Source organism: Sinocyclocheilus rhinocerous, unplaced genomic scaffold, assembly GCF_001515625.1.
Source record: "Sinocyclocheilus rhinocerous isolate Xijiao unplaced genomic scaffold, SAMN03320098_v1.1 scaffold1413, whole genome shotgun sequence".
NCBI lineage: Eukaryota > Metazoa > Chordata > Actinopteri > Cypriniformes > Cyprinidae > Sinocyclocheilus > Sinocyclocheilus rhinocerous.
The window spans coordinates 769,440-794,230 of NW_015639297.1; the positions used below are offsets into that span (position 1 = coordinate 769,440).

General features: G+C 36.6%; 1 protein-coding gene across 2 annotated transcripts; it reads right to left on the reverse strand.

The window, feature by feature from the left end:
* Nucleotides 1–236: 236 nt before the first annotated feature.
* LOC107751129 (cyclin-dependent kinase-like 5) lies at nucleotides 237–23,352 on the reverse strand. 2 transcript variants are annotated; one of them, XM_016566743.1, is made up of 12 exons: nucleotides 23,233–23,352; nucleotides 21,947–22,045; nucleotides 21,775–21,809; nucleotides 9,974–10,019; nucleotides 8,915–9,051; nucleotides 8,685–8,805; nucleotides 8,293–8,352; nucleotides 6,709–6,799; nucleotides 5,346–5,535; nucleotides 4,186–4,266; nucleotides 3,825–3,991; nucleotides 237–1,763 (listed from the first exon to the last, which is right to left on the reverse strand). In XM_016566743.1, the coding sequence occupies exons 2-12, from the start codon at nucleotides 22,008–22,010 to the stop codon at nucleotides 620–622; spliced, it is 2,136 nt and encodes a 711-aa protein (XP_016422229.1). In that variant the 5' UTR covers nucleotides 22,011–22,045; nucleotides 23,233–23,352; the 3' UTR covers nucleotides 237–619. The 2 variants fall into 2 exon arrangements, with proteins under 2 accessions (XP_016422229.1, XP_016422230.1); XM_016566744.1 differs by lacking the exon at nucleotides 23,233–23,352 and having other exon boundaries at nucleotides 21,947–22,210.
* Between the last annotated feature and the right edge of the window lie 1,439 nt (nucleotides 23,353–24,791).

The following is a 24,791-nucleotide window of genomic DNA, read 5'->3' on the forward strand; positions in this document are numbered from 1 at the left end:
GTGTAAAGCACGCTGCCACTGGACTCTGGAGCAGTGGAAACACATTCTGTGGAGTGACAAATCACACATCTTTCTTTTTTTGGCAGTCTGATGGGTTTGGATTTAGCGGATACATGAGAACTAGGGCTGCAAAACGATTCATTGCGATTAATCGCATTCAAAATAAAAGTTTATGTTTTCATACTATATGTGTACTGTGTATATTTATTATGTATATATAAATACACACATCGAGAATGAGGCTTCTCTTTGGGAGACTGGTCATTCTGCAGACATAAACACACAGCAAAATAAGCAGACACTGGGAGACACTGGGGGTGTGCATGTAATAATCAGAGAGAACAAAACAAAATGCATGAATGCAGGATGCAGCAGAGCCATATCATAAATTAGATCACATACACGCATGCAAACACATCACAAATCGAATCTCCTGAAATTATTACGGTGAACAAGCATCATTTGTAATATTCCTGTTTGCAAACAGTAGAGAAAACTTGTAATATTCAGACAAAGACGAACAGTTGAATAAGAGGGCATCCTTGCTTGGATAGAAATATTCAAATGCTGATCAGGGGAACCAACGGAGATGAGCAAGATCAGCGCCTACTGTAATATGCTACAGGACACGGAGATAAAACGAGAGCAGGTCACTGACCCTGCTCAGATCTTGCGGGAGTTCTTCTCGAGAGGAACTGGTGTTGTGGCGTGGGAGTGTGCGATGCTGGAGCTGCGGCGAGAGGAGTTGTAGGCTGCTGGCACGTGTTGGCACTCCCTGCCCAACCACCAAATTTGCCTCCTGGCCGTGCGGCCGGTGTCGCTCTCTCCGCACGTACATGGAGTGGCGATGAGGTCGCTGCTGCGAGGAAAATGGGCTGGTGTAGCCAAGACCGTAAGGATAGGATTCATGGGGGGAGGGCAGGTTGTGAGCGTGGCCGCCCCCTGCTGCCGCAGCCCTGCTTGGGTCCAGTGTGTCTGTAGCCTTCGGTTCATCCGGTGTCTTTTTCCGACCCGAAGAACGTCGTGAATCCAGAGTGCCCCCTTCTAGACGCGCGTTCCCCCGACTGCTGGGGCTGTGACCCTGCCGCTCCGTCCCAGCGTGCCGTTCGCCTCTGGGGCTCCCGGGAGCCGCGTTTAGATCCAGACAGCTGGACGGGAAGTAGCGGGAGCCCGAGCCTGATCCCACCATGGGATCGTCTAGGTGGAGTCGTGTCTCGGCCAGATTGCTCACAGACTTGGCATCGTTCAGCGCTCCGTGGCTCTTGGACAGGCTGAGGAAGGACGAGGAGCTTTTGGAGGAGGATGTGGAAGGCATGGATCCGTGCGAGGACTCCATGTAGTTATGGCGACTGTGTTTGTCCCCAGACTGCAGCGTGCTGGTCTTCCCTTCCAGGAAGGACGAGTGGCGGCCTTGTTTGGACGACTTGAGGTACTTGCCGGTAGAGGTGTCTCCTCCCACAGTGGCACCTCCAGCTTTAGGTCCCAGGTTGAAATCAAATTCGGTCTTTCCCTTTGCGTCTTTGGGGCTGAGGAGGTGGGGAAGGTTGTTGTTGGCCAGGTCTTTGCTGCTAGAGGCCGAGCGGCTCAGGGTCTGGGCCTGGTAGCTCTTGGGGTGTAGTGTGGGACTCAGGGTGGATGAGGTCGGCATGTTGCTGCCGTTCAGGAAGCTGTCGGTGCTCCGGTGGAGGTCCTCATGGCGTGGTAGAGAAGAGCAGTCCTTGCTGTTAGTGTGCCGGTGACCTGAACTCTTACTGCCGTGGCTCCTGCAGGGATAAACACAAAATGGTTATATTCTGGACATTTTTTGAACCAACTTAAAGAGGAGCAACCTGGGGTGATTTTAAAACAGCAATGAAAGAGCTCCCTTCAATGTATGCTGGACACCTGTTTTGTACTATTCATTTAAATAACACTGTAAATTTTCTTTTGTTCAGAAATTCATGCAAATTCATTGTCTTCCAATATTTCTTCCCAGTTTTCAGTTAAAAATGTAATTTCTGATCATTTTGGTTCCTATTTTTTCCTGGTTCACTGTTGTTACTGTTAAAGGCACAATATGTAAGATTTTTTTATTAAAATATCCAAAAACCACTAGAACAGTTTTATATATTTTGCTGTACTTACATTATCCCAAATGTTTCGAAGAATGTTTAAATCCAGAGAAATAAGCTATTTTAACTAGTGACATGGACCGGGTCTATAGTGTCATTGTGTCGCCTGCCAATGACGTCACACACCCTCGATTTCCGGTTTTGTTTTGTAGAAAACATGGAAACACCAAAGACGCTTTAATATGCTATGCATTTTATTAGACAGGTGACGACCGCACAGAGTAGCATTATAACAGAACGTTCAAATTTATCTAGTATGATAAAACAGCGCTGTTTACTTCCGCTGCTTTCCGGAAGGAGTGGAAGCGGTCGACTGTGGCATAATAAAAGCTCCGCTGTGGCATAATAAAAGCTCCGTATTGTTTTGAATACGCGCCCTCTAGTGGCAAAAAATTACATATTGTGCCTTTAACTAAAACTAAAACTATTCTTTAAAACAAATCATTTGAATAAGGCTGAAAAAAACATGTAAAGATTGGAAGAAAAAAATTATACTTAAACAAAAATTAGACATGTATCTCTTAACTGCAACTAACCAGACTAAGATAAGTTTTATAATGAATACTGAAATTAATGAATGGGATAGTTCACCCAAAAATGGAAATTCTGTCACGGTAGTCTTTGTACTCTCGTGAACGCGCATCGAAGACTGACACAGAAGAGAAGAAATGGTTGATTAAAGTCGTTATTTTTTGTTTTCTTTGCGCACAAAAAGTAATCTCATAGCTTCATAAAATTAAGGTTGAACCACTGATGTTACATGACCTATTTTAACAATGTCCTTACTACCTCTCTGGGCCTTGAACGCGGTAGTTGCATTGCTGTCTATGGAGGGTTAGACGGCTCTCGGATTTCATCGAAAATATCTTAATTTGTGTTCTGAAGATGAACGAAGGTCTTGCAGGGTTGGAGTTTGGAGAATTTTCATTTTTGGGTAAGCTATTCATTTAAACTTACTAAAAACTAAAATGAATTTAAGAAATATATAGAAATATTACAAAAAAATAAGAAAAAATGCATGACTTATTTCAATTGAAGCAATTTCTCAAATTTAAACTACAATTTAAATGAAAACTAAACATATAAAAACATAGCTATTATAAAATATGAATAAATACTGTAGTAGTAAATTAATAATACTAAAATAACACTGAATGTTATTCTAATGTTATTAAGTGTTTTTTTCTGTAATGTTTCAAAGTCATATGTTTACTTTAAAACAACCTTGAGCTTGGAAAACTAATTTTAACTAATTAAAACTAATGTAATTTTAAACAAACCTTGAGCTTGAAAAGTTTTTAAGAACACAAGAAACAAATTAAGTGAATACTTTTGACTGTGTACACATAAACCTTTACATTTTACAAAAAGCCAGGTGTTCTATTTATGAGTCACACTGAAAGGTGAAGTGTAATTTTGTTATAATGTTATAACATACTTTCTCACATTTCAGTGGCAGCGTAGGTTATTCAGGACAGGTTGACTTCCTGAAAAAGACTTCCTGTGGCACTTTTAAAACATTGCTCAACATGTCAGATTCTGGCTCAACCAATGGTGCAGCACTATCTGTTTATTTGAACAATGCTTATTCAGGGGCGTAGCCAACATGCAGTAGTGAATATAAAACATATGTCATTTTGGCAGCTCCATTTGCTGCCACTAGTGGCTTGGAAATCACACATTAACTAGTTCATAGAAGCAGTTATTACTGACCGGCTGGGTATGGTGTTGTCTCCATGGTATGGTTTTCTCTTTGAGGAGCGAGGTGCGGTGGGCGACGGGGCAGCTGGCCGCTCTGGCCCTCTAAGGCCTTGAAACACTGGGTGGTTCAGACACTGTTCTGTCAGAAAGCGTTCGGTGGGGTTCAGGCAAAGCAGGTTCTGATACAGTGAAAAGAGAATGAGGAGAGTCATGCCACACTAGAACAATAAAACTCATTCTTAATAACACTTTGCACTTGGGGGTGATATGACGTCTGCAGTTTATTTTAAAATAAATCAACAGCAAATATATCATAACTACGGGAATTCAAAAGGGAATACTGTTCTCTAAAGAATTTTTCAGACCGTTTTACCTTCATTAAATCCAACATGAGTCCATTGATGATGCCCAGGTACCTTCTATCAAGCGTTTGAGGATGACTTACAGAAGGAAACTGCAACAAAAACACACACATATATAAATTAAATAAAGAGGGAGGACTAAAGAATAAAGCGGAACAATCGCATAATTCATAACAAATATGGAATACTTGTGACTGATTAATTGCATTAAGATGTGAAAGCATTACAATAGGCTAAAGCATTAGAATTACTAAATAGAAATATATAAAAACCGAAACTGAAATAAAAACTCAGTTAAACCTAAATAGTAATATTTGAAAAAATGACAAAAGCAATTAAAACAAATTTCATAATGCATTGCTATGGGTTGCGTCTTGCTTTGGACTTGACTGATAAACTGGCATTCGCAAACTTCATGCTTTCTAACCTTATCTCAATTTTATGTTGCAATTAATCTGCTTAATGTACATATAAAATACAAGAAGTTTATATCAGTAGTCCCATATTAATAATTATGACCACACAGTCTGTTTACAAGGTCTATCATTGTTACAAGTTTACATCTACCAATGTCTTTATACAGTGTGTGCATATATAAAGAGATAGTGTGTATCTTATTATATAGTATACAGTATATAGTAGTTGTATATATAGTAATTGTTATATTGGATATTAATGATGATAGATGTCCCTTTTTTTTTTTTTTTTTACATCTGTGCCCCTGCCCCTGAGAAAGTCTCTGCACATCCCCGTATACATTGGATTGATTTTAATAACTTCAATATACTTGAAATGTGCACCAAGCTCTAGGAAAATACAAGTATCGGATCGGAACTTGGTATCGGCAGATACTTAATATTCAACGACTAAAATCGGGGGCACAAAAAACCTGATAGGGACATCCCTAAAAACAAAGTACCATTTAAAATGTGACTTGAGTGTCCAAAAGAGTCCAACTGTATGTGTCAGTGTATGCGTATGTGTGTGAATATTATGTACTGTGATCAGCCCTGTCAAGGCAAAGCCAGTTGTGTTTCACACTGGCACATAGCGATACATGAGTCATAGACAGCCACTTATTCAGAATACTGGGATCCGTGCCATAGGAAAGGAGAGCAGAGGAGAGGAAAGCACAGAACAGAACAAGACAGAGAAGAAGACAGGTCCTTACTCTTAGTCCAGCGAAACGAGGGTTGTTGTAAAACAACTTCATCTGCTCTGGTGGTAAGGGGCCCAACACCTTCTGAATGGTGAAGAGCTGGTCGATTTCACTCTCGCCCGGAAACAGGGGCTGCCCATCACTCAGTTCTCCCAAAATACACCCCACCGACCACATGTCCACCGCCTTCCCATATGGAGCTCTGTGAGAGCCAAGCAGAAGACAAATATAAGTCAAGAATTGACCTTCATCTGAGTTCTCCATTTCCATAAAGAAAATTAGCATTTCAAATAAATGAAGTTAAATACATGTTAAATGTACACGCAGTTAAATTATAAACAGATCAGTAAAATAGTAAAATCCTCAGGTTGTTCCAAACCTGTATGAGTTCCTTTCTTCTGCTGAACACAAAATAAGATATTTTGAAGAATGTTGGCATCCAAACAGTTGCTGGTAGCCTTCCATCAATTTTTTTCCATACTATGAAAGTCAATGGCTACTGTCAACTGTTTGGTTACCAGCATTCTTCAAAATATAACTTTTGTGCTCAACAGATACAGGCTGGGTGAGCAAATGATGACAGAATTTTCATTTTTGGGTGAACTATCCCTGTAAAATTTTAAAAAGTTCTATTTCCTAAGTGAAAATTACCATGGTTACTAAAAAGATAGAACATGATTCTAAGTTAGGATGTTTCTGTAGCCCTAAATATAGCCCCTTCAAAGTAAAAGGATTTTTTCACCTGTGTTTATCATCTGAAAGACAGAAATCACAAGTCTGTTTGCTTAGAAAAGTAATAGAAAGACTTTTCAAAGCACCATGATTTGAAGCGCCATTCATGTCTGTAGCACAAACAGTGCAGGACGAGTGACATGCTTAGGGTTAAGGTTTTGTTCAAATCCCAACTCTGAGAACAATAGCACCACTAAAAATGAAAGAGGGATGAAGAGAAATGCATGCAGAGACAGAGGCAGATAGATAGACATAACACTGAGACACAAATCTTTGCACTAACACACAGCAAGAGGGAGGGAGAGAATATTTGTGTGGGTGGAATTTAAATGGTGAGAGTTTCAAAAAATGTTCCACTGCATTCATCTAGTCTAGTGGCACACACTAGAAAATAACGCTTCAATGGCGACAAGGACAAATAATCATGCACCGCACTCCTGATGTCACATCTAATGGCTATATCAAATCAGCATTTTTAAAAAGGATGTGCCCTCAATGAATATAAGTGCTTCTACTTGAGGGGAGTTTGATTTTTCATGCTTTTTGGCTTCACTGAAGAAATTTTTTGTCATGTCTCTGTAAACAAAGTATACTAGAAATCACTGTGAAAAACAAAACAGGAAGTACAGATATGAGGACTTACCCAAGGAGCAGTTCAGGTGAGCGGTACCACCTGGTCGCCACATATTCTGTGTAGTTAGCATCGCTGCCTTCAGAGAGATTGCGGGCAAAGCCTGTGGAGTTGACCAGACGGGATTAGAAAGATCATAGGGAGAAGAGCAAAGAGATAGGGTATCGGGGATGAGCAAACTGCACATAACATTCAGAGATCTTAATTAATCTTGTCATATTCTTCCCTCTAAAAATAAAAGTCTTAGAGAGAAGCCTGTGGAGTGAGTCATGCTCAATTTCCGTGGCATTCAGTGTGGAGGCAAAATTTAACCCTGAGTGAACATATACATTTCATCAGGAGCAGAACCTGGAGGCTGGGAAGCACAATATGTTACCATAGCCTGTGTTTTGACCGTATCTTCCAGAGTCACAATACTACCAGCCAGTGTTGGGGAAGCTACTTTGAAACTAATTGTCAAGCTACTCAAAATTGAAATTACAGTCAAGTTATTCTTTTGAAAAAAGTTACTATATATATGCTACTGGTCAATTTATTGGAAAGGTTATTTAGTGGGATTATGATGTAAACATATAACATATTATAACAAATATTTATATGTGTTTATATTGCTCATTTCTATATCATCTTATCATCTACAATTATAATTAATTTATCATTTATAAACATATGTAATGTGTTTATATACTGTTTATTTAAACAATTATATCATTGTTCATTTCAATTCTATCATCTTATTTAGTTATATAATCTTAATTTATAAAATGTTATATGTGTAGTGTGTTAATTTATTTTAAAATATATAAATTAAAAATACAATGTATATTAAATAAATTAACACGTGCACATTACATATATTTTTTTATAAATTATAAATTATATAATATAAATGATAAGATGTAAGAATTGTTTTTTTCTGCAACCAGATCAGTATTTATCTAGCATGAAAAACATAACTTGAACAGTCAAAAACTGTGATGAATGGCAGCATTTAATATATAATAATATATAACAATATATTATGATGTGTAATTCTATGCAAAAATAATATCATATAGAAATACATAGTTAGATTTTGTATAATGCTACACAAAACTACGTAGAAATGTTTTTTCAGAATTAGACAATGTTGTGCAAGCATTAAAAATAGCGATGTTGGGTTGTCACACAGCACTGCATTGCTTATTGTAAAAATAGTTACTAAAAACAATGAAGTACTGTCATGCTATAATGAAAAAGAGAGTAGAGTTGCTACTATGAGTAAGTTACTCCCCAACACAGTCCTTTTCTGTGATATTTCCCCAGTCTTTCATTTCAGTCTATGAAATCATATATCTGGAATGACACAAAATCAACTCAAAATTTGCATTCCAGAGAATAAGCTCGGTCACTCAAACCTCCGAGTACTGTGTGATTTGGACAAAAACATTTTAATTCCCTTCCACTCAAATCCAATTTCAGATCTTTTTTTTTTTTTTCAGACGTCACTGCGGGACTCATGACGCCTGGAAAGGAGACCAAGCATTAAGTGAGCAAGATCAGTGTGAATATGGGGGTGGAGGGTCCTGAATCAGACGAGTGAAAGCCTTTGCTCACCAAAATCACACAGCTTCAGGATATCATTGGAGCTGATGAGGAGATTTTCAGGCTTGATATCTGCAGATTAGATAAAAAGGATGGATATTTTCTTAGTGAGCTCGATTTGTGTTGAAGACTCCATTTTGTACACAAAGATTACACCATCAATAAATAAAATATGTTGAAAATGGCATTAAAATAGATAAAATACATCACAGATCTTATCAAATTTGATTCCTAATGACCGTTAAATCACAACTTCCTTAAATACTATTATATTCAGTTTTTAAAAAGTTACAGAATTCAACTCAAATACAAAAAAAAAAAACCACAGACACAAAACACAATAAAAACAAACATTAAATTACATAAATGAAGGCAATCTATCAAGAACACAGAGACGGTCATACCCCTGTGAACGATCTCATTTTTGTGGCACCAGTGAATAGCTTTGATCAGCTGAAAGATGTAGCTCCGTACTTTATCAGGTGGTGCACCATTAGGCAATTCCTCCAACAACTCCAGCATATTCTGAAATATGCAGCAAAACACTATCTGAGACACTATCAACATGTCATCTGAACTATAGTTCAGACCACTACAAGTGAATAAGAAAATAAAAGAAGTGTTTTGCACTGACCTTCTCCACATATTCAAACACTAGATAGAGTTTTCCCCGTCGACGGAAAGCCTCTTTCAGTTCTACGATGTTGTCTTGCTTCAGCGTACGGAGCATCTTGAGCTCTCGTAACGTCGTTTCTTTAACTTCCTCATTCTCTGCAGGAACACACAGGGGGTTAGGCAAGATTGAAAAGGGGCTTTTGTTTTCTTGAGTAAAACAAATGTGCTATGGAGCTCTCAAAGTAAAATGACATTATAAAAGGCACTTCTCACAAACAAGGTACACTTTGGTGTGCCATTACCTTTTAAAGTATTATGGATGCAAATCGCATGTCTTTTTGTTGTGAAACTCTAAGATATCAACCATCTATCATCACATTAATCAACATGATGGCATTTGTCCATTTAATTTTTATATTTATCGTTAGAAAATAAAAATAACACAAGTCAGGTTTAAACATGTATTTACATGTCCCTTTTTAAAAAAAGCAAACTTCTTGTAATTCTGCTCAACATTTTACAATCATTGGGTAAAGCTTATATGTGACCCTGGACCACAAAACCAGTCATAAGGGTCAATTGTTCGAAATTCGAAAAAAGCTGAATAAATAAGCTTTCCATTGATGTATGGTTTGTTAGGATATGACAATATTTGGCCGAGATATAACTATTTGAAAATCTGCAAAAAATAAATAAATATTGAGAAAATCGCCTTTAAAAGTTGTCCAAATTAAGTTCTTTGCAATGCATGTTACTAATCAAAAATGAAGTTTTAATATATTTACAGTAGGAAATTTACAAAATATTTTCATGGAACATGATCTTTACTTAATATCCTAATGATTTTTGGCATAAAAGAAAAATCAATAATTTTGACCCATACAATGCCTCAGCGACTTAAGACTGGTTTTGTGGTCCAAGGTCACATATAGCTATCCAAAAAGAGCCTTGGAGTAAATAATGTGAATTATAATTTGTGTCATGGTAACCACAAGAGTATTGTAGTTCAATTTAAAGTCTCCAACCAGTAAATTGCATGGATGAATAAAGCAAGCATTTGGTTGTAGCAGTCTTTTACCTTCGCTGTCCTTGAACTTCTTAATGGCCACAAGCTCTTTTGTCTCCTGCAAAACCGATATGTAAATCAGTTTGAGCTCTTTCTCAAACACAAGCTTTATTAGCAAGCAGTTAATGGACTCAAGATGTAAAACAAACAACTGAGAGTTGCACAAAAAAACTGAACCTAGAACAACCACTTTCCGGCTGTATCAATGGGGTATTTTTCATGACAAAGCCCCTGACTATGCTTCTGCTAAATGGAACAATGTGCCTGTTTTCAAAGAATAGATAATTTTATATTCGGATGTCTAATTATTAGGCGGAAGCATTGCATGCACATATTTAGCCGTGGGTTCACCAGCCCTTGCGGTGGAGAAATGTTCACCCACTGTCAGTCACACAGAGTCCCTGTCATCTGTGGTGTTGGACGAAGCCTCTTTTGCCTATCTTTGTCATTCAGAGCTCTCAATTTGCACTACAGCACCCTTCACAACGAAAGCATTAATGGTATGACCACGCTAGTTGCTAAAACCCATCCATTTATCACAATTCTACACAGTAAACACTCACTCCGGACAAATTCCAGCCATTATTATAGACTATAGTGCCCAGATAAATGGATATTAAACCATTATTCTTCTGGATTCTGTAGCCTGTGTATTTCAAAGGCAGTATAATAACTGTCAGCAGCAAACATGTCTTGATATAAAGGGAAGATAATTCTAAATTGAGAGAATTATTTGGCATAGTTGCTGATAGACTCACTTGTGAAAAGGTTACCACATTTTTGCACATGTACCAAGGTAATACAACAGTATAACAGTATTCACTGAAGTACCTTAGTGAACCATGTAAATGCATGGTATATGAATAAGGTATTCATCCGGTACAAAAGAAATTAACATTTTTATTCAGCAAGGACATTCATAATGTTCTTTTATGCTTTCTATTCACCAAAAAACTATATCATTGTTTCCACAAAATATATAACATATATAATATTCAGCAGCACAGCTGTTTTCAACATTGATAATAATAAGAAATGTTTACTGAGCAGCAAATCTGGATATTGGAATGATTTCTGAAGGATCTTGTGACACTGAAGACTGGAGTAATGATGATTTAAGCAAAAATTAAATGACATTTTAAAATATATAAAAACAGAAGGCAGTCATTCTAAAATGTAATAATATTTTACAATATTAAAGTTTGTACTGTATTTGTGATCAAATAAATGCATTCTTGGTGAACATAAGAAACTTCTTTCAGAACCATAAAAAGCAAAAAAACAAACCCTTACCAACCCCAAACTTTTGAACGGTAGTGTAATATATTTCAAAGTACCACACAATTTCCAGCACTGTACCACCTCAGTACTTTTTATAAAGGTTATCAAGTCAAAAAGCAAAAACAATGCACGGTTTCTGTTTTCAGAAAATTCTCCAACTAAAAGACATGTTTGTCAACAATCAACAATCACAAATTGACAAAATCCATAAAATGCCCAAACCCTGAAGATTTCAGCACACAGCTGAGGCCAGAATTTGAACCAGCTGCAATTAGACTGAAAGAAAATCCCAACTGAAACTCCCACAACAAGGCTGGATCCAGGCGCTAACTCTACCTGACGCCTCCGGTGCAGTAGCAAGTGCCTCGAAGGCTTCCTCATACTTCTCCTCCGCAGTGGAACTACAAGTCATTTTTACTTTAAGCACAGCTTGTCATGAGCAGATATGATTCATGATCAGAAATGATTAAGAGGCACAGCATGCATGTGGGGCTGGATAAGGGTGTAGCTTTTCCATATTGAGTTACCCAGACCCCTGCATGGGCTACTTGCAGAAAGTCCTGGCTGCTTTAATTACACTGCACGGTCAGGCTTTTCTAGGCTTTTATTATAGGTCTAGACTAGTCAGACCGTGGTTATACTGTCCTTTGATATTAAAATCATTTTTGTTAGCTTAGTACAGCAGCAATTAGGCCTGTCACGATAACAACTTTTTGTTGTTCGATATATTGCAATATACTCCGATAAAGGGTTCTTTTTCAGGTTGGCCCTGAGCAGGAAGTCTCTTTCGAAATATTCTGCAGGGTTTTGATAATGGCCCTGTGTCCCAATTTGCACACATCTCTGTTAGAAAGTATGCAAAAAGCAGTATCGGCTAAATGAGCATCTGTTGACATTCAGAAGTATGCAACCCGGGGATGTTAAAGGTAAAAAAAATAAAATAAATACACAGTTCAAATCAAACATGGTGGATGAAGTAGGTCTAAAAATATATTTATAGTACACAACACACTTCTTCAACAGTCGGGAATTTCTTCCTCAATTCAAAGGGATAACTTGCACCCAAAAATGAAAGTTCTGTCATTATTTATTCACCCCCATGTCATTCCAAATATGTATGACTTTTTCTTCTGTAGAGCACAAAGGATATACAATGAATGTCAAGGGGGTCTAAGGCAGTGTTATTTTTAGTATTATTTATGTACTATTATAAGTTTTTATTAATTTTTTAAAATAAAGTTTAATAAGGTTTCATCTTAAATTTTGTTTAAATTTTAGTAATTTTAATCATGTTTTCCCCCAAAATATTATTATTTCAGTTTAATAATTTTTTTCAGTTTTAATACTTATTTCAAGTAATTTTAGCTTTTCAACTTAAAAAATAATTTCAGTTAGATGCCTATGCATCATTTAAATTTTTAAAAAGTTTTTAATACATTTTTGTTTAGTTTTAACTTTTTCATCTAATATTTCTATTTTATTTCAGCTTTATCTGAATTACCAAAACTGTTTAAATAGTTTTAGCTAACTAACAATATTAACCCTAGTTCAATGTCAATTGGACCGCTTTCAAAACATCTCCTTTTGTGTTTCAGAGGAGAAATAAATGCATACAAGTTTGAAAGAACATGAGAGTGAATAAATGAAAATTTTCCTTTCTTTGTGAAGTACATACCGTGAAAGTACATTAATTTGAATGCAGCCTCTTAAAGAAAACGCATTAAAATCTGTAAAGGTTTGCTTTAGCATTGTGTAACAAACTGCGGAAAAAACTTGCGACATCATTTAGGAATCACATATTTTTAGCTTCTTCACTTACTTGACGAACCTGTCTGTCTCTCGGAGTATATATTTATAGAGGCTGAATGAGTCATGGACAGTGAAGAAAGCGGAAGGGTTGGGGAGATCTGAAAGGTGTTTATGGAGAAGCTGAGACTTTCACAGCTTCGAAACCCACCACACGCAACGTCCGTGTCTCATATTTCTAATAACCATGGAGACCAAGCCATAGTTGTATTTACAAAAGTGCATATGCACTAAAAATATGCCTTTACCTTCCAGACATAAATCCTGTGATAATACAGAGTGACATCAAACAATGACATATCTGATATTTGGTGACAGGTAATCCAATCTTTAGCTTGTTGTTTCCGTTTTGGATTACAGCATGTTAAGGTATAGGTCAGGTGTACTTGTGAAAGACAGGCTGTTGACTTTGGTTTGTTGATGGGAACATAAAGGGGCTGATGGGGGTCCAAAGCACTCAGACCACTCAATATATCATTACTATCACTCACGAGGGGGTCCATGAGAGCCTGTGTGTCTATAAATCTAGCATGGGCAGATAGTAGGATTACAAGTGGCAAGCTTGTTGTTTTAATTCGTTAGCTTCGCAGCTTTCTTCACAGCCATTGTGGCATTCAGAGGGTGGGAGGTCGGATCATTAGAGATATTTCTCTCAACATGAGTGCAAAAAGTCAATAGTTTAACTTTACAGAGACCTGTGCATAGACATGTTCCTACTAAATGCATGTAAGTTGTTTAGATGCAATTTTACAGATAAATACGTCAGAACACATAGTTCTAACATCTGTACGGTTGGTACAACTACGCTGTTGAAAAACAGCACGGATCTCATTTCATATTGCCAACAAAGCTGGCACAAGCTTAATTGTCCTTGCTGCTAAGACAGGAAACAAAACATCTCTCATGCCAAGCTGGGTTCCTGAGCTGGCAAGGTACGGTGAACTCAAACCCTGTTTGCCTCCAGGAGAATCAGAGTAGTTTCACAACTAAATTTGATATCTTCTTCATTCATGGGGTCTCTATTAAAGAGTTATCTGTATTGAATCCTCTGACTTTTGTCAGCGCTTCTTTAAGGGAACTATCAGGGAGAGTTTTTGTTCTTCTTAATGGAGAAAAAAAGTGAAAAGTAAAATGTAAAGAACGTGCTAATTTTGAATTTAAATTTAATACCATTCAAACGGTTTTGAAAGAAGCATCTTATGGTCTCCAAGCCTGAATTTACTTGATCAATAATACACTTTAAAATAATTGTGTTCTGGTTTGATATATTTTAAAATGTAATTTATTCTTGTGATAGCTGAATTTTCAGCAGCCATTACTACAATCTTCAGAAATCATTCTAATATGCTGATTTGATGCTGAAGAAACATTTCTTATTACCAATGTTGAAAACAGTTGTGCTGCTTCATATTTTTGTGTATCTTTTCTTACATTATATATTTTAATGTCATGCTTAATCAATTTAAGGCATCCTTAATAAATAAAAGTATTGATTAAAAGAATACTTTTGAACAGATACATTTCTATTTCAGATACACTAAAAACTAAAATCAGTCATGTTAGATGCTACAAGTCTTTCAAGAATTATATTTAACGGTTTAATTTAATTATTTGTGTTTCTAAAGATTAACTTTAGTGAGTGTTGAATGATGGCAAAGGTAATCTAAATGTAAATGATGAGAACTGAAAAATTGTAAAAGAAATGTAAGAAGAAATGTAAAAGAGAAATGAAGACAAATAGGGTTTCTTTGAATAAGCATGCACTGATGAATTGTGCACAATAAAAGCAGGACCATAAATAAGGTAAATTCTGATTTCACATTAACCTAACATATCTAAAAACTTTGACAATTTGAAAATGAAATTCATAGGAAAAGAGTCTAAGTATAAAAGTAAATCTCAATGCGTTAAAAATAACATTTTTAAAATGTCCAAAAGCATTTTGTTGACCAATCTGATACAGCTTTTTCCATTCCCACACACCCTAAATTCTCAGGCAGTCCTGCAGGGTTGTGCAAGCTGCAATAGAGCATTGCATGCTGTCTTCCATAAGATCCATACAATGGAACTAGTGTCCCACATATTGATTGTGTTCCATTGACTACGCAGCCGTTGTTCTATTAATACCACAGACATGATTACATTAGACACATGGTGGGGCAGCATAGCCTTGAGAGCCACACAATGACACAGGCACGTGTAAGTGCTAAATAATATCCTGTAAACAGTGATTAGAATCCATTTTAAGCCTTCATGATGTTTTCAATTTATTACCATGCCGGCTGCTGGATTTAAAGCACAATTCCTGCTCATAAAATAATGCTTGGGTGAAAGAAACAAACAACTATTTCATTTATAACATAGGCTCACTTGATGGTTGTAGATTAAGCCCAGCCAGCCAGACACTAAAATTAATCACTGCTCACAATTTAATTTGTGTCTGCAAATCTAGTGCTTTAATACCCATGGCCTTTTATTAGACTTTTGATCTTCAGATGACTGCTTTAGAATGATCTTAAAATGATAAAAGGTTTAATAAAAATTTAGAAGAAGTTTACAGATGCCAAAAATAGCACACCTAACATTCAAATTATTTACAAAACAAAGCTTCCAGATTTTTTCATTGTTTTGGAAAGAACTCTCTTACGCAATTCTAATATGCTGATTTGATGCTCAAGAAACAATTCTTACTATTATCAATTTTGAAAACAGTTGTGCTTAATAATTTTTGTGAACGCTGTGATCATTTTTTCATCAGTATTCTTTGATGAATGGAAAGTTTAAAAGAACAGCATTTATTTGAAAAAGACATTTGTTACATTATAAATTTCTTTTGGTCACTTTGGTTTAATGTAATGCATCCTTGATGAATAAAATGACATTTCTGACCCAAAACTTACGAACAGTAATGTATGTTTGAGGAATATCAATACAGTTCTGCCTTGCAAGAACTAATACAACTTCAATTACCATATTTGGTCATCCAAGCCACGAACAATAAAAAAACCCATCACAAATAAAAGCAGCATGTTTGAACATAATACCTCTTTATCCAGCTTCACGTCCAAAATGCTATCTTTCCTAAGGAAACAATATCTCTCTATCTTGGCATTTCTGTCACATACAATCTTGTCCATGGTGCCTTGCAAAGTCATCTCAACACAGCCCTCCACAACCAGCGTTCCCACTCAAGGTGACCCATTTAATGCTAATGCACACTCACGTCCCCTCTTCCAATTTAGAAGAAGTTTACAGATGCCAAAAATAGCACACCTAACATTCAAATTATTTACAAAACAAAGCTTCCAGATTTTTTCATTGTTTTGGAAAGAACTCTCTTACGCTCACCAAGGCTGCATTTATTTCACCAAAATACAGTAAAAACAGTAATACTCTGAAATAATATTACAATTTCAAATAACTGTTTTATTATCTATTTATATATATATATCACAATCTCATCCACAGTGCCTTGCACAATCATCTCAACACAGCCCTCCACAACCAGCGTTCCCACTCAAGGTGACCTATTTAATGCTAATGCACACTCACGTCTCCTCCTCCTCCTCTGCCCTCAATTCGACTGATACGCTATAAAAATAAATATTCTTCTCCAAGGGAACAAGCTTTTAAATTCAGATGATCCCCGTCACTCACAGGACCGCACAGGCCTCGCACGTCTACACACGTCTGAAGGGAGCATATAAAGCACCCTTATTGAGCTTCACATCAACCGCAAAATCAAACAGTCATTTAATAGATCTTAAAACATGAGATGCTCAAATGCTAATCAGTGTGGGTGTGATTGCACATTGCTGACAAATAAATAAATTGCTGCCTAGCTGCATGCATTTGATGTTTTTTTTCACTCATTTTAATGAAGTAAGCTTTAAAACAAAGTGTGGAGACACAAATAGTATTTTTAAGTGACCACTGCACTAGACCGAAAGACTTTCAGACTATCTGACTGACAAATACACAAGAATATTAACTGCTTTTTGAATAATTCAAATGCAAAAACTACTAAATATCTCAACCAAATAGAGATATACAAGAATATCTCAACCAAAGACAAGAACAAACAGCAGTTCGTGTTGTGTTTTGGTCACGCACAATGGGCCTTTCACGGCCCCTGTTCGCTGGGATAACATCACTTGGGCAGACTTGAGAGAAACAATAGAGAAGCCAAAGCCAGTAGTCAGAAACAAGAGTATTTTCAGTGGGGAGTGAAGCACTGAGCTTTTAAAAGGTTTGCTTGTAAAGTCTGCATCTCAAAATGCACTACTAGGAACGTACATACCATAGTACAATGAATAGGTTTTGCTTTACACATATTAATGATAATGTATGTGTTCCTTTATTCATGTGTACATGTTTTCCCTTAATGCATATACCCATGTTATGCTAATTTAATATTCTTTTGCTTTGTAAAAACCACTATGACAATTACTGGAGTTAATAAACAACCGTTTATACTGTTCCTCTATTAACAGGCAAGCTCAAATGATGCACCTTCTAATACAAGATTCAGGTTTTACCAGAGCGGACTTAACAGCTTTAAGTTTTCATTTGTGCCTATTAAAATATTGAACAATACGTGCAATCTCCATTAAGGGTCTAAGTGGATGTGTGACAATGGATTGTTTGTATGAGGATGTGGGGATATGGGATGCACACTGTAGCTGAATATAGGTTTGTCAAATATGTGAACGGAATGGGCTTTTATGGAAATCAATATTTACATAAATGGTGCTTGTTTCAATATATGTTGGTATGGAAAAGAGTACATGAAAATAAAATCCCTATTCTATTCTATTCTATTTTATTCTATTCAAGCAATATCATGTATGCAAAAACGCTGAATGGCTTAGTACAACAGCACAAAATTATCAATTTGGTATCGACTGCCTTTATCCAATAGTTCTATAAACAACAAGGTAATATTCAGTCATTTACATTTTAGACACAACATGACAAGTTATTTTGTGAATACACTACCACTTAAAAGTTTGGGGTTAGTAAAATTAGTTTTTATGTTTATGGGGGAAAAAATCTGGTCACACTTCAAGGTCAAATTCTCACCATTATCAAACAATTAACTATGACTTTTGCCTCAATAAACTCCTAATTTGCTGTTTATTAATAGTAAGGTAGTTGTTAAGTTTAGATACTGGGTAGGATTATGGATGTAGAATATGGTCATACAGAATATGTGCTTTAAAAGCACTAATAAACAGCCAATATGTTAATAATAGGCATGCAAATAAGCAACTAGTGAGAATTGGTCCCTATACTAAAGTGTTACCAAAAGTCTCATATGCTTACCAAAGCTGAACTTAAAAAATTACTTTAAAATAATTTTCACTGAGAAAATGCCATTAAATGTACAAATAATTACAAAGTAATGGCAAATAAATAAGTAGAAAGACATAGTGAAAATAGAAAGAAATAGTGTTTTCTTGTCAAACATACTCCAATAATTTATATTTACAACCTCAAAAATATTTTTTCAGTGTGCATTTATTTGATAAAAAAAATAGTACAAAAAAAAAAAACTGTAATATTGCTAAATATTATTAAAGTTTTAAAGAACTTTTCTATTTTAATATATGTTAAAATCTATTTCTGCGATGGCAAAACTGAATTTTCGGCATCATTACTCAGTGTCACATCATCCTATAGAAATCATTATGCTAAATTGTTGAATAGTTGTGCTGCTTAATATTTTTGTGGAAATCCTTTTTTTTTTTTTTTTTTTTAAAATTTTTTTATGAATAGAATGTTGAAGGAATAGGTCACCCAAAAATGAATTTTCTGTCATTAATTACTCACCCTCATGTCGTTCCAAACCCTTAAGACCTCCGTTCATCTTTGGAACACAAATGAAGATATTCTGATGAAATCAGAGAGCTTTCTGACCCTGCATAGACAGCAAGGGTCCTACCACGATCAAGGTCCAGAAAGGTACCAAGACCATCGACAAAATAGTCCATGTGACATCAGTGGTTCAACCGTAATTGTACTTTTTGTGCGCAAAAAACCCCTAAAATAACAACTTTATTCAACAATTCTACTCCTCCAGTGACATTTTGGAGAGTATCAGGTAGGGCTGGGCGATATAGCTAAAAAATTTATCAACGATATAATGTTTCATATCGTTCAGTATCGATAATTATTGACATTTTTTATAACCTTTTTTAAAACAAAAAGCAATAGAAAATTTATAATTAACACAATTTAAAAATTGTGTTAATTTTATAATTAACACAATTTATTGAGACAAACAACAAATATTTTTAGCAGCGATGCGTCTCGTGGGCTAGACTAACAAAAAAAATGTAATGCAACAACGCCACTTACATCATCAATGCATCTCGCGCGCCACTGATGACGCTCCCTGACGCACTCCTAACAATCAGGATGCATGTGCGTGCTTTGATCTGCACGTAAACAACGCATGCGCTTGGTGCTGCTGACGTGGAATACACATGCCCTGCATCTTGTTTTTTTGCGAAACAAAAAGTATTCTCGTAGCTTCAAAAAATTACGGTTGAACCACTAATGTCACATGGACTATTTTGTCGATGTCCTTGGTACCTTTCTGGACCTTGAACGTGGTAGGACCCTTGCTGTCTATGGAGGGCAGAAAGCTTAATTTCTGTTCTGAAGATGAACAGTCTTATGGTTTGGAATGACATGAGGGTGAGTAAATAATGAATTTTCATTTTTGGGTGAACTATCCCTTTAAAGAGAACAGCATTCATTTAAAAAAATATTTTGTGACAAATGTTTTACTGTAAATGTAACAATTTGTTACTAAAAAACAAACAATGTGAAACAAACAATACAAATTTCCTGTGCTGTTATAAAAAAGTATGGCACTCGGAATAAAGCTTGTCCAATCAAATTAAATGACCAGAACTCTATTCTATTCTATTACAAAAATATCCAAAGGCATGCGGCAGCTCTACACAACACCAAACGCCAACAAATTTAATCTAGTCTCCTAATGAGGTTGAACAGTCTAATTTTCACAGACTCAAATGTACTGTTCTTACACGGGTATGTAGAGAGATCCAAATTTATTCTGAATGTCCGTAAATAGATTTCAGGCATTTTTGCATTGGAGAAAAATGATATGTGAAAGAAAAACAAGACTGAATGCAACCAAAAAGAAACAGTCACTCTTGATTTCAGCTGCAATTTTGAATGCATTTAATGGAGGGAAAGCGCTGACTAACCAATTACTAAAAGCACAAGTCTAGTTTTCTGTTTTGGCACAGGCTGAGGAGTATACTTGCAGTTGAATTTATCGGCCTCATTATCATAACAATGATGCATGGGAACTTGGAGTGGAACAATGTAATTATGCATAGAAATATGATTGGTTAATTTCCCTTCCATCATCAATTCTCTGCCATTCAAATCCATGCTGATTATTTGACATAACTTACGTCAAAATCAATAAATATACTGGAGATATGCAACTAGCCTAGTTCTCTGATTTAGTGACAGTTCCGTATGCAACATTTAAACAAACTTCTGACTTTCATTTTGTCCTTTAAACTGCTTTCGAAACGATATGTAACTACATGAATCTGTACAGATAAGAGCACGAATATTGTGCATGGTATCAGTGTTAACTTCGGGGTGTGTGCGTCGAGGTCAGTGAAATCTAAAGTGTAATGAGCCCTAACAATTCTGTTGCACTGTACTGTCATTCATCATCTAGCCAGGCATCCAGCCACACTGCTGCTGTCTGCCCAGGCGTGAAGACACATCCTGGGCATGCAACCATGACTCAAATACCAACAGCTTCGAGGACATACAGAAAGGGACTATGAAAATAACCTTAACAGACATGTAGTTTTGATAATAAAAAATGTGCTTTTTGGATATCATACGCTTACCATTTATTCAAAACTGAAAAATACTCTGACACTAAATCTGATATATGTACTTCAAACTCTGTGTCACTGGTTCAGTTCAGATGCAAGCTATTTTGTATACTGAACAAACACATCGATAGCAGTGTCATAAGCTAAATAGTATGGACTGAGCACCTAATGCTTTAAAATGTGCAGAAATCACTGCATAATGGATGATACAAAAATGCCCCGCACCTCCCAACCGCACAGCAGCAATTTCAATAAAAGCAGTCCCTACTGGTTAAAAATAAGCCTATATTTGCCTTATTGTGAGTTAGTCTAGCAATGTTCGAATGTCTGAAAATGCCTTCCAAACAATGAGGCAAATCTGCCAACTAGGCCACAAGCAATGCATTTGGAGAAGCCCACAATTTTAAAAGAACCAGTTGCTAGGGAACCATGCCATATTACAATTGAAAATATACTTCTAAAAGAAATCTCTCAACAAATGTACCATTTAAGGAGTTTAAATGTGTTGTGCAACTCTTCTGGGAAAGTTACCGTCACAAGGCCCATAAAGGTTAACTCTGTTAGGCAGTTTTATCTTAAGGGTAAAATGACAAACTAGCATCACCTCTACAAATTACAAATTTTTTTTTTTTTTTGCATAAGCAGTATAGGTCTATAAGTGACCTCGTCCAGGTGGTTATAAACTACATGACGTTTTAAAACATAATCAAAAATGACCAAGTTTCCAAAATATCTAATTTTCATGGATCAAATGCACTGTATGATACGGAGTTTCTGCAGTTCTACTTAGCATGCTGACCAACAGGTTCCTGCATAAACATGTCTTACCTTGTGTCTGCATTTCAGGACCACCCCATAGGCTCCTTTGCAAAGAAAGAAAAGCTTAATAAGCTTGATTTATACCATATATGGCTTATATGCACAAGCAACTGTTTTATAAGCACTAAGATTAATGTTTTTTTTTCTCTTTATCGAACGGTATTAAAAAAGATGCACTCACCCTCTCCTACAATCCCAAGGACTTCAAATTTATTCATCACATTACCGATGTCAGGAATCTTCATGAAGTCAAAAGATGCTGAGGTGGTGCATGTCTGGGCTGTGAGGAGCGGAAGGCCAGAGGATGGGACAGAAATCTGTGCTTGAACGGGTCATTGCAGCAAAAATCTGCTCCCGGCTGGTCACAATGCTCTTCTCATAATCCACACACACTGACACACATTCCTGCAAACTAACACAGTAGGCACACACACACTCTCTCTCTCTCTCTCTCTCTCACCTGAAGAGAAAGAGTACAGAGGTTTTGCATAGAAGGGGTCAGACAGACTTATTCATGCATACTGCATTTTATATATTTCACATATGCATCAAATCAGATAGCCAATGTTTCATCTAACGCATACATTGATTGCAGCTCATATTCTGTCTCATTTCACTCAGACAGCATATGTGTAGGATCGTCATGATTCGGTTTATCTGAGGTGACAATAAACAATGGGCCACAGTTCTTCAAGACTGATCATTGTGAATTTTCCAGCAGTTTTGGGAATAGCAAAACAACACAGCTCTGAATGAGAATTATAGGTGGGTGAACAAGGACAGTCTGAAAATGCTCTCTCCCAAACCAGAAGTCAGTGATGTAATGTGCTGAAAACCCAGATGGACATCATCTCAATCACCTCAGATGTGCGACAGGTATCATCTGCGCTCGATTTGAGGGCAGTACGCGTTGCATTTACACTTAAATGCGTTTTCAGATGCGTTTCACAAGTCATGTCGTGACACCGACAGCTCCTTGTATGTTTGTGCATTGTGCATAAACGCGGCGCATGTCTGCATCTGATGTGTTGTGCGGTATGCGCGCGCGTACGTGCGTAAGTGTGTGTGCGCGCGCTGGAAATATTCGTAGGTGGATGAAAGTTCTATCATTATTTTAAGCATCTTATCCACCTGACAGTATCAAAAAATGACTGACAGCCCACACCGCTGCCACCTACTCTTAAATGAACAGTAAAAAAATACGGTGCGGTAAAAAAAAATCACAACGATTTATAACAAAGTGCCTAGCCAATATAAAGATAATTTACATAACCAATACTGTCTTAAACGCGTGGCATAATTGATAACAGGTGACTTCGGTCTCCTGGAGTGTGTGGGCAGGAGGTGCGCGTGTTTGTGCGAAACACCAACGATGTACCAGCCACAAACATCTGACGTCCAGCGTAAAAACCAAGCGCACGGTCAATATTGTACATTTATGGAAAAAGCTCCGACCAGAATACTCACTTATGTCCAAGACAACGATGCGCAAACTGTCCCCTCGCGTCGCCAAGTAACGATGTTTTCATTTTCACCTGCAGTGGTAGCCCATCATCACAGCTGCAACAGTATCCACCTTCGTTCTGAGCCATTGACAACCTAACAACGCCAAATTACGGATCGCAGTATGGCGACGGCTCTCTTCATGAATATTAAGCACGTCGCGCTGACGTTGCCTGGGAACCTTGCGAGTGCGTCCGGTCACGTAATCTAATTAATATTCATGAGCCAGGCCTTCGCTGTAGTAGGGTCTATAAATTGGCGTTCAGGCGAAGCGACACCAAACTGAGTGAGTGGCGGACTGCTCACACCAATAGCGTCCGAACCGAACCCGTCTGTCGCCAATCACGATGAAGGAATGCTCAGAATGGTCCAGAAGCGAGGGCTGAGTTCGGTTGAGCAATGATAATATGCATTCCTGCTCGGATGTGCTACATTTCATACATGCATACATCCAAATTGATGTGCTCGTTTGGCGAGGCAGTGCTTGGTGTGTGTGAGTGGGTTGAGCTGGAAGATCAATTTAGCAGACAGCTCACACTGTTTATTCTGCTGAGAAGAGGAAGAACAAGCCTTTATAAAGAAGAAGCCTTTGTTATGACTGAAATATTACGAATTATTATATTGTGTAAATCTATCTATCTATCTATCTATCTATCTATCTATCTATCATTGTCATATGATAGCCTATGTGTTTGTTTTAAACTTATATTTTTCATTTTTGACGCTCTATTTTATCTCTGAGCTATGCAGTTATGCTAAATATTGCGATCGATCTTCAGTTTTGTAGCTAAATTTCTTTTTATTTGTATTAGCCTATTATTGTTATTATTATTTATTATCATTATTAGTGAGTATTATAGCATGCCAGATCGTAATAAACCTATTTTACATGCAAAACGCCTATTTTTTCCCCCTAGTAGAAATCATTAAAAATAATTTAATTTTTCAAGAATTAATTTTCAATAGCCTATTGGAAAACGCAGGACAAGCAGACTGCATGAAGTGATTCTTCGGGAAAAGCGCATGGTGCCATCTAGCGATTATCCTGATTTAAAACGTAGATTCAGATGAAATGCATGAAACTTACAAATAAATTAATAAATAATATTCCAACAAGACTAGACAACAGAAATATTATGGTAGCCTATATTATGGTTATATTATGGTTCTAGCAGAAATATGGTTTTGTTGATACGTGTTAGCAGCACACTCTTATATTTAATGTGATACTATTTCTATAAGCAAAACCCTTTTTAAGTTGTCAATAAATAATTTATTTTAATAATTAAAAAATGATACGTGATGATAAATTATGCGCCTTTGCGATATCAAACCAGATAATGAACAATGGATGCCCATCATGCTTCATAAATTGCATTTTTATATTTAATTGCAACATCAATGCACATTAAATAATTTCATATTCATCATATATTTTTTTCCAACTCAATAACAATCTGTAAGCAATACAGCACACATCCACTTGAATTTCATTCTGCTAATACTTTTTAGATTCAATTCAG

What these genes read in the sequence shown, in the direction of transcription:
- LOC107751129 (XM_016566743.1), bottom strand. Translation starts at nt 22,010, where the DNA reads ATGAAGATTCCTGACATCGGTAATGTGATGAATAAATTTGAAGTCCTT. An exon ending in TGTTTGAATATGTGGAGAAG is followed by an intron (nt 8,806 to 8,914) that starts GTCAGTGCAAAA and finishes TGCATATTTCAG; the next exon opens with AATATGCTGGAGTTGTTGGA. An exon ending in AAATGAGATCGTTCACAGGG is followed by an intron (nt 8,353 to 8,684) that starts GTATGACCGTCT and finishes TCTAATCTGCAG; the next exon opens with ATATCAAGCCTGAAAATCTC.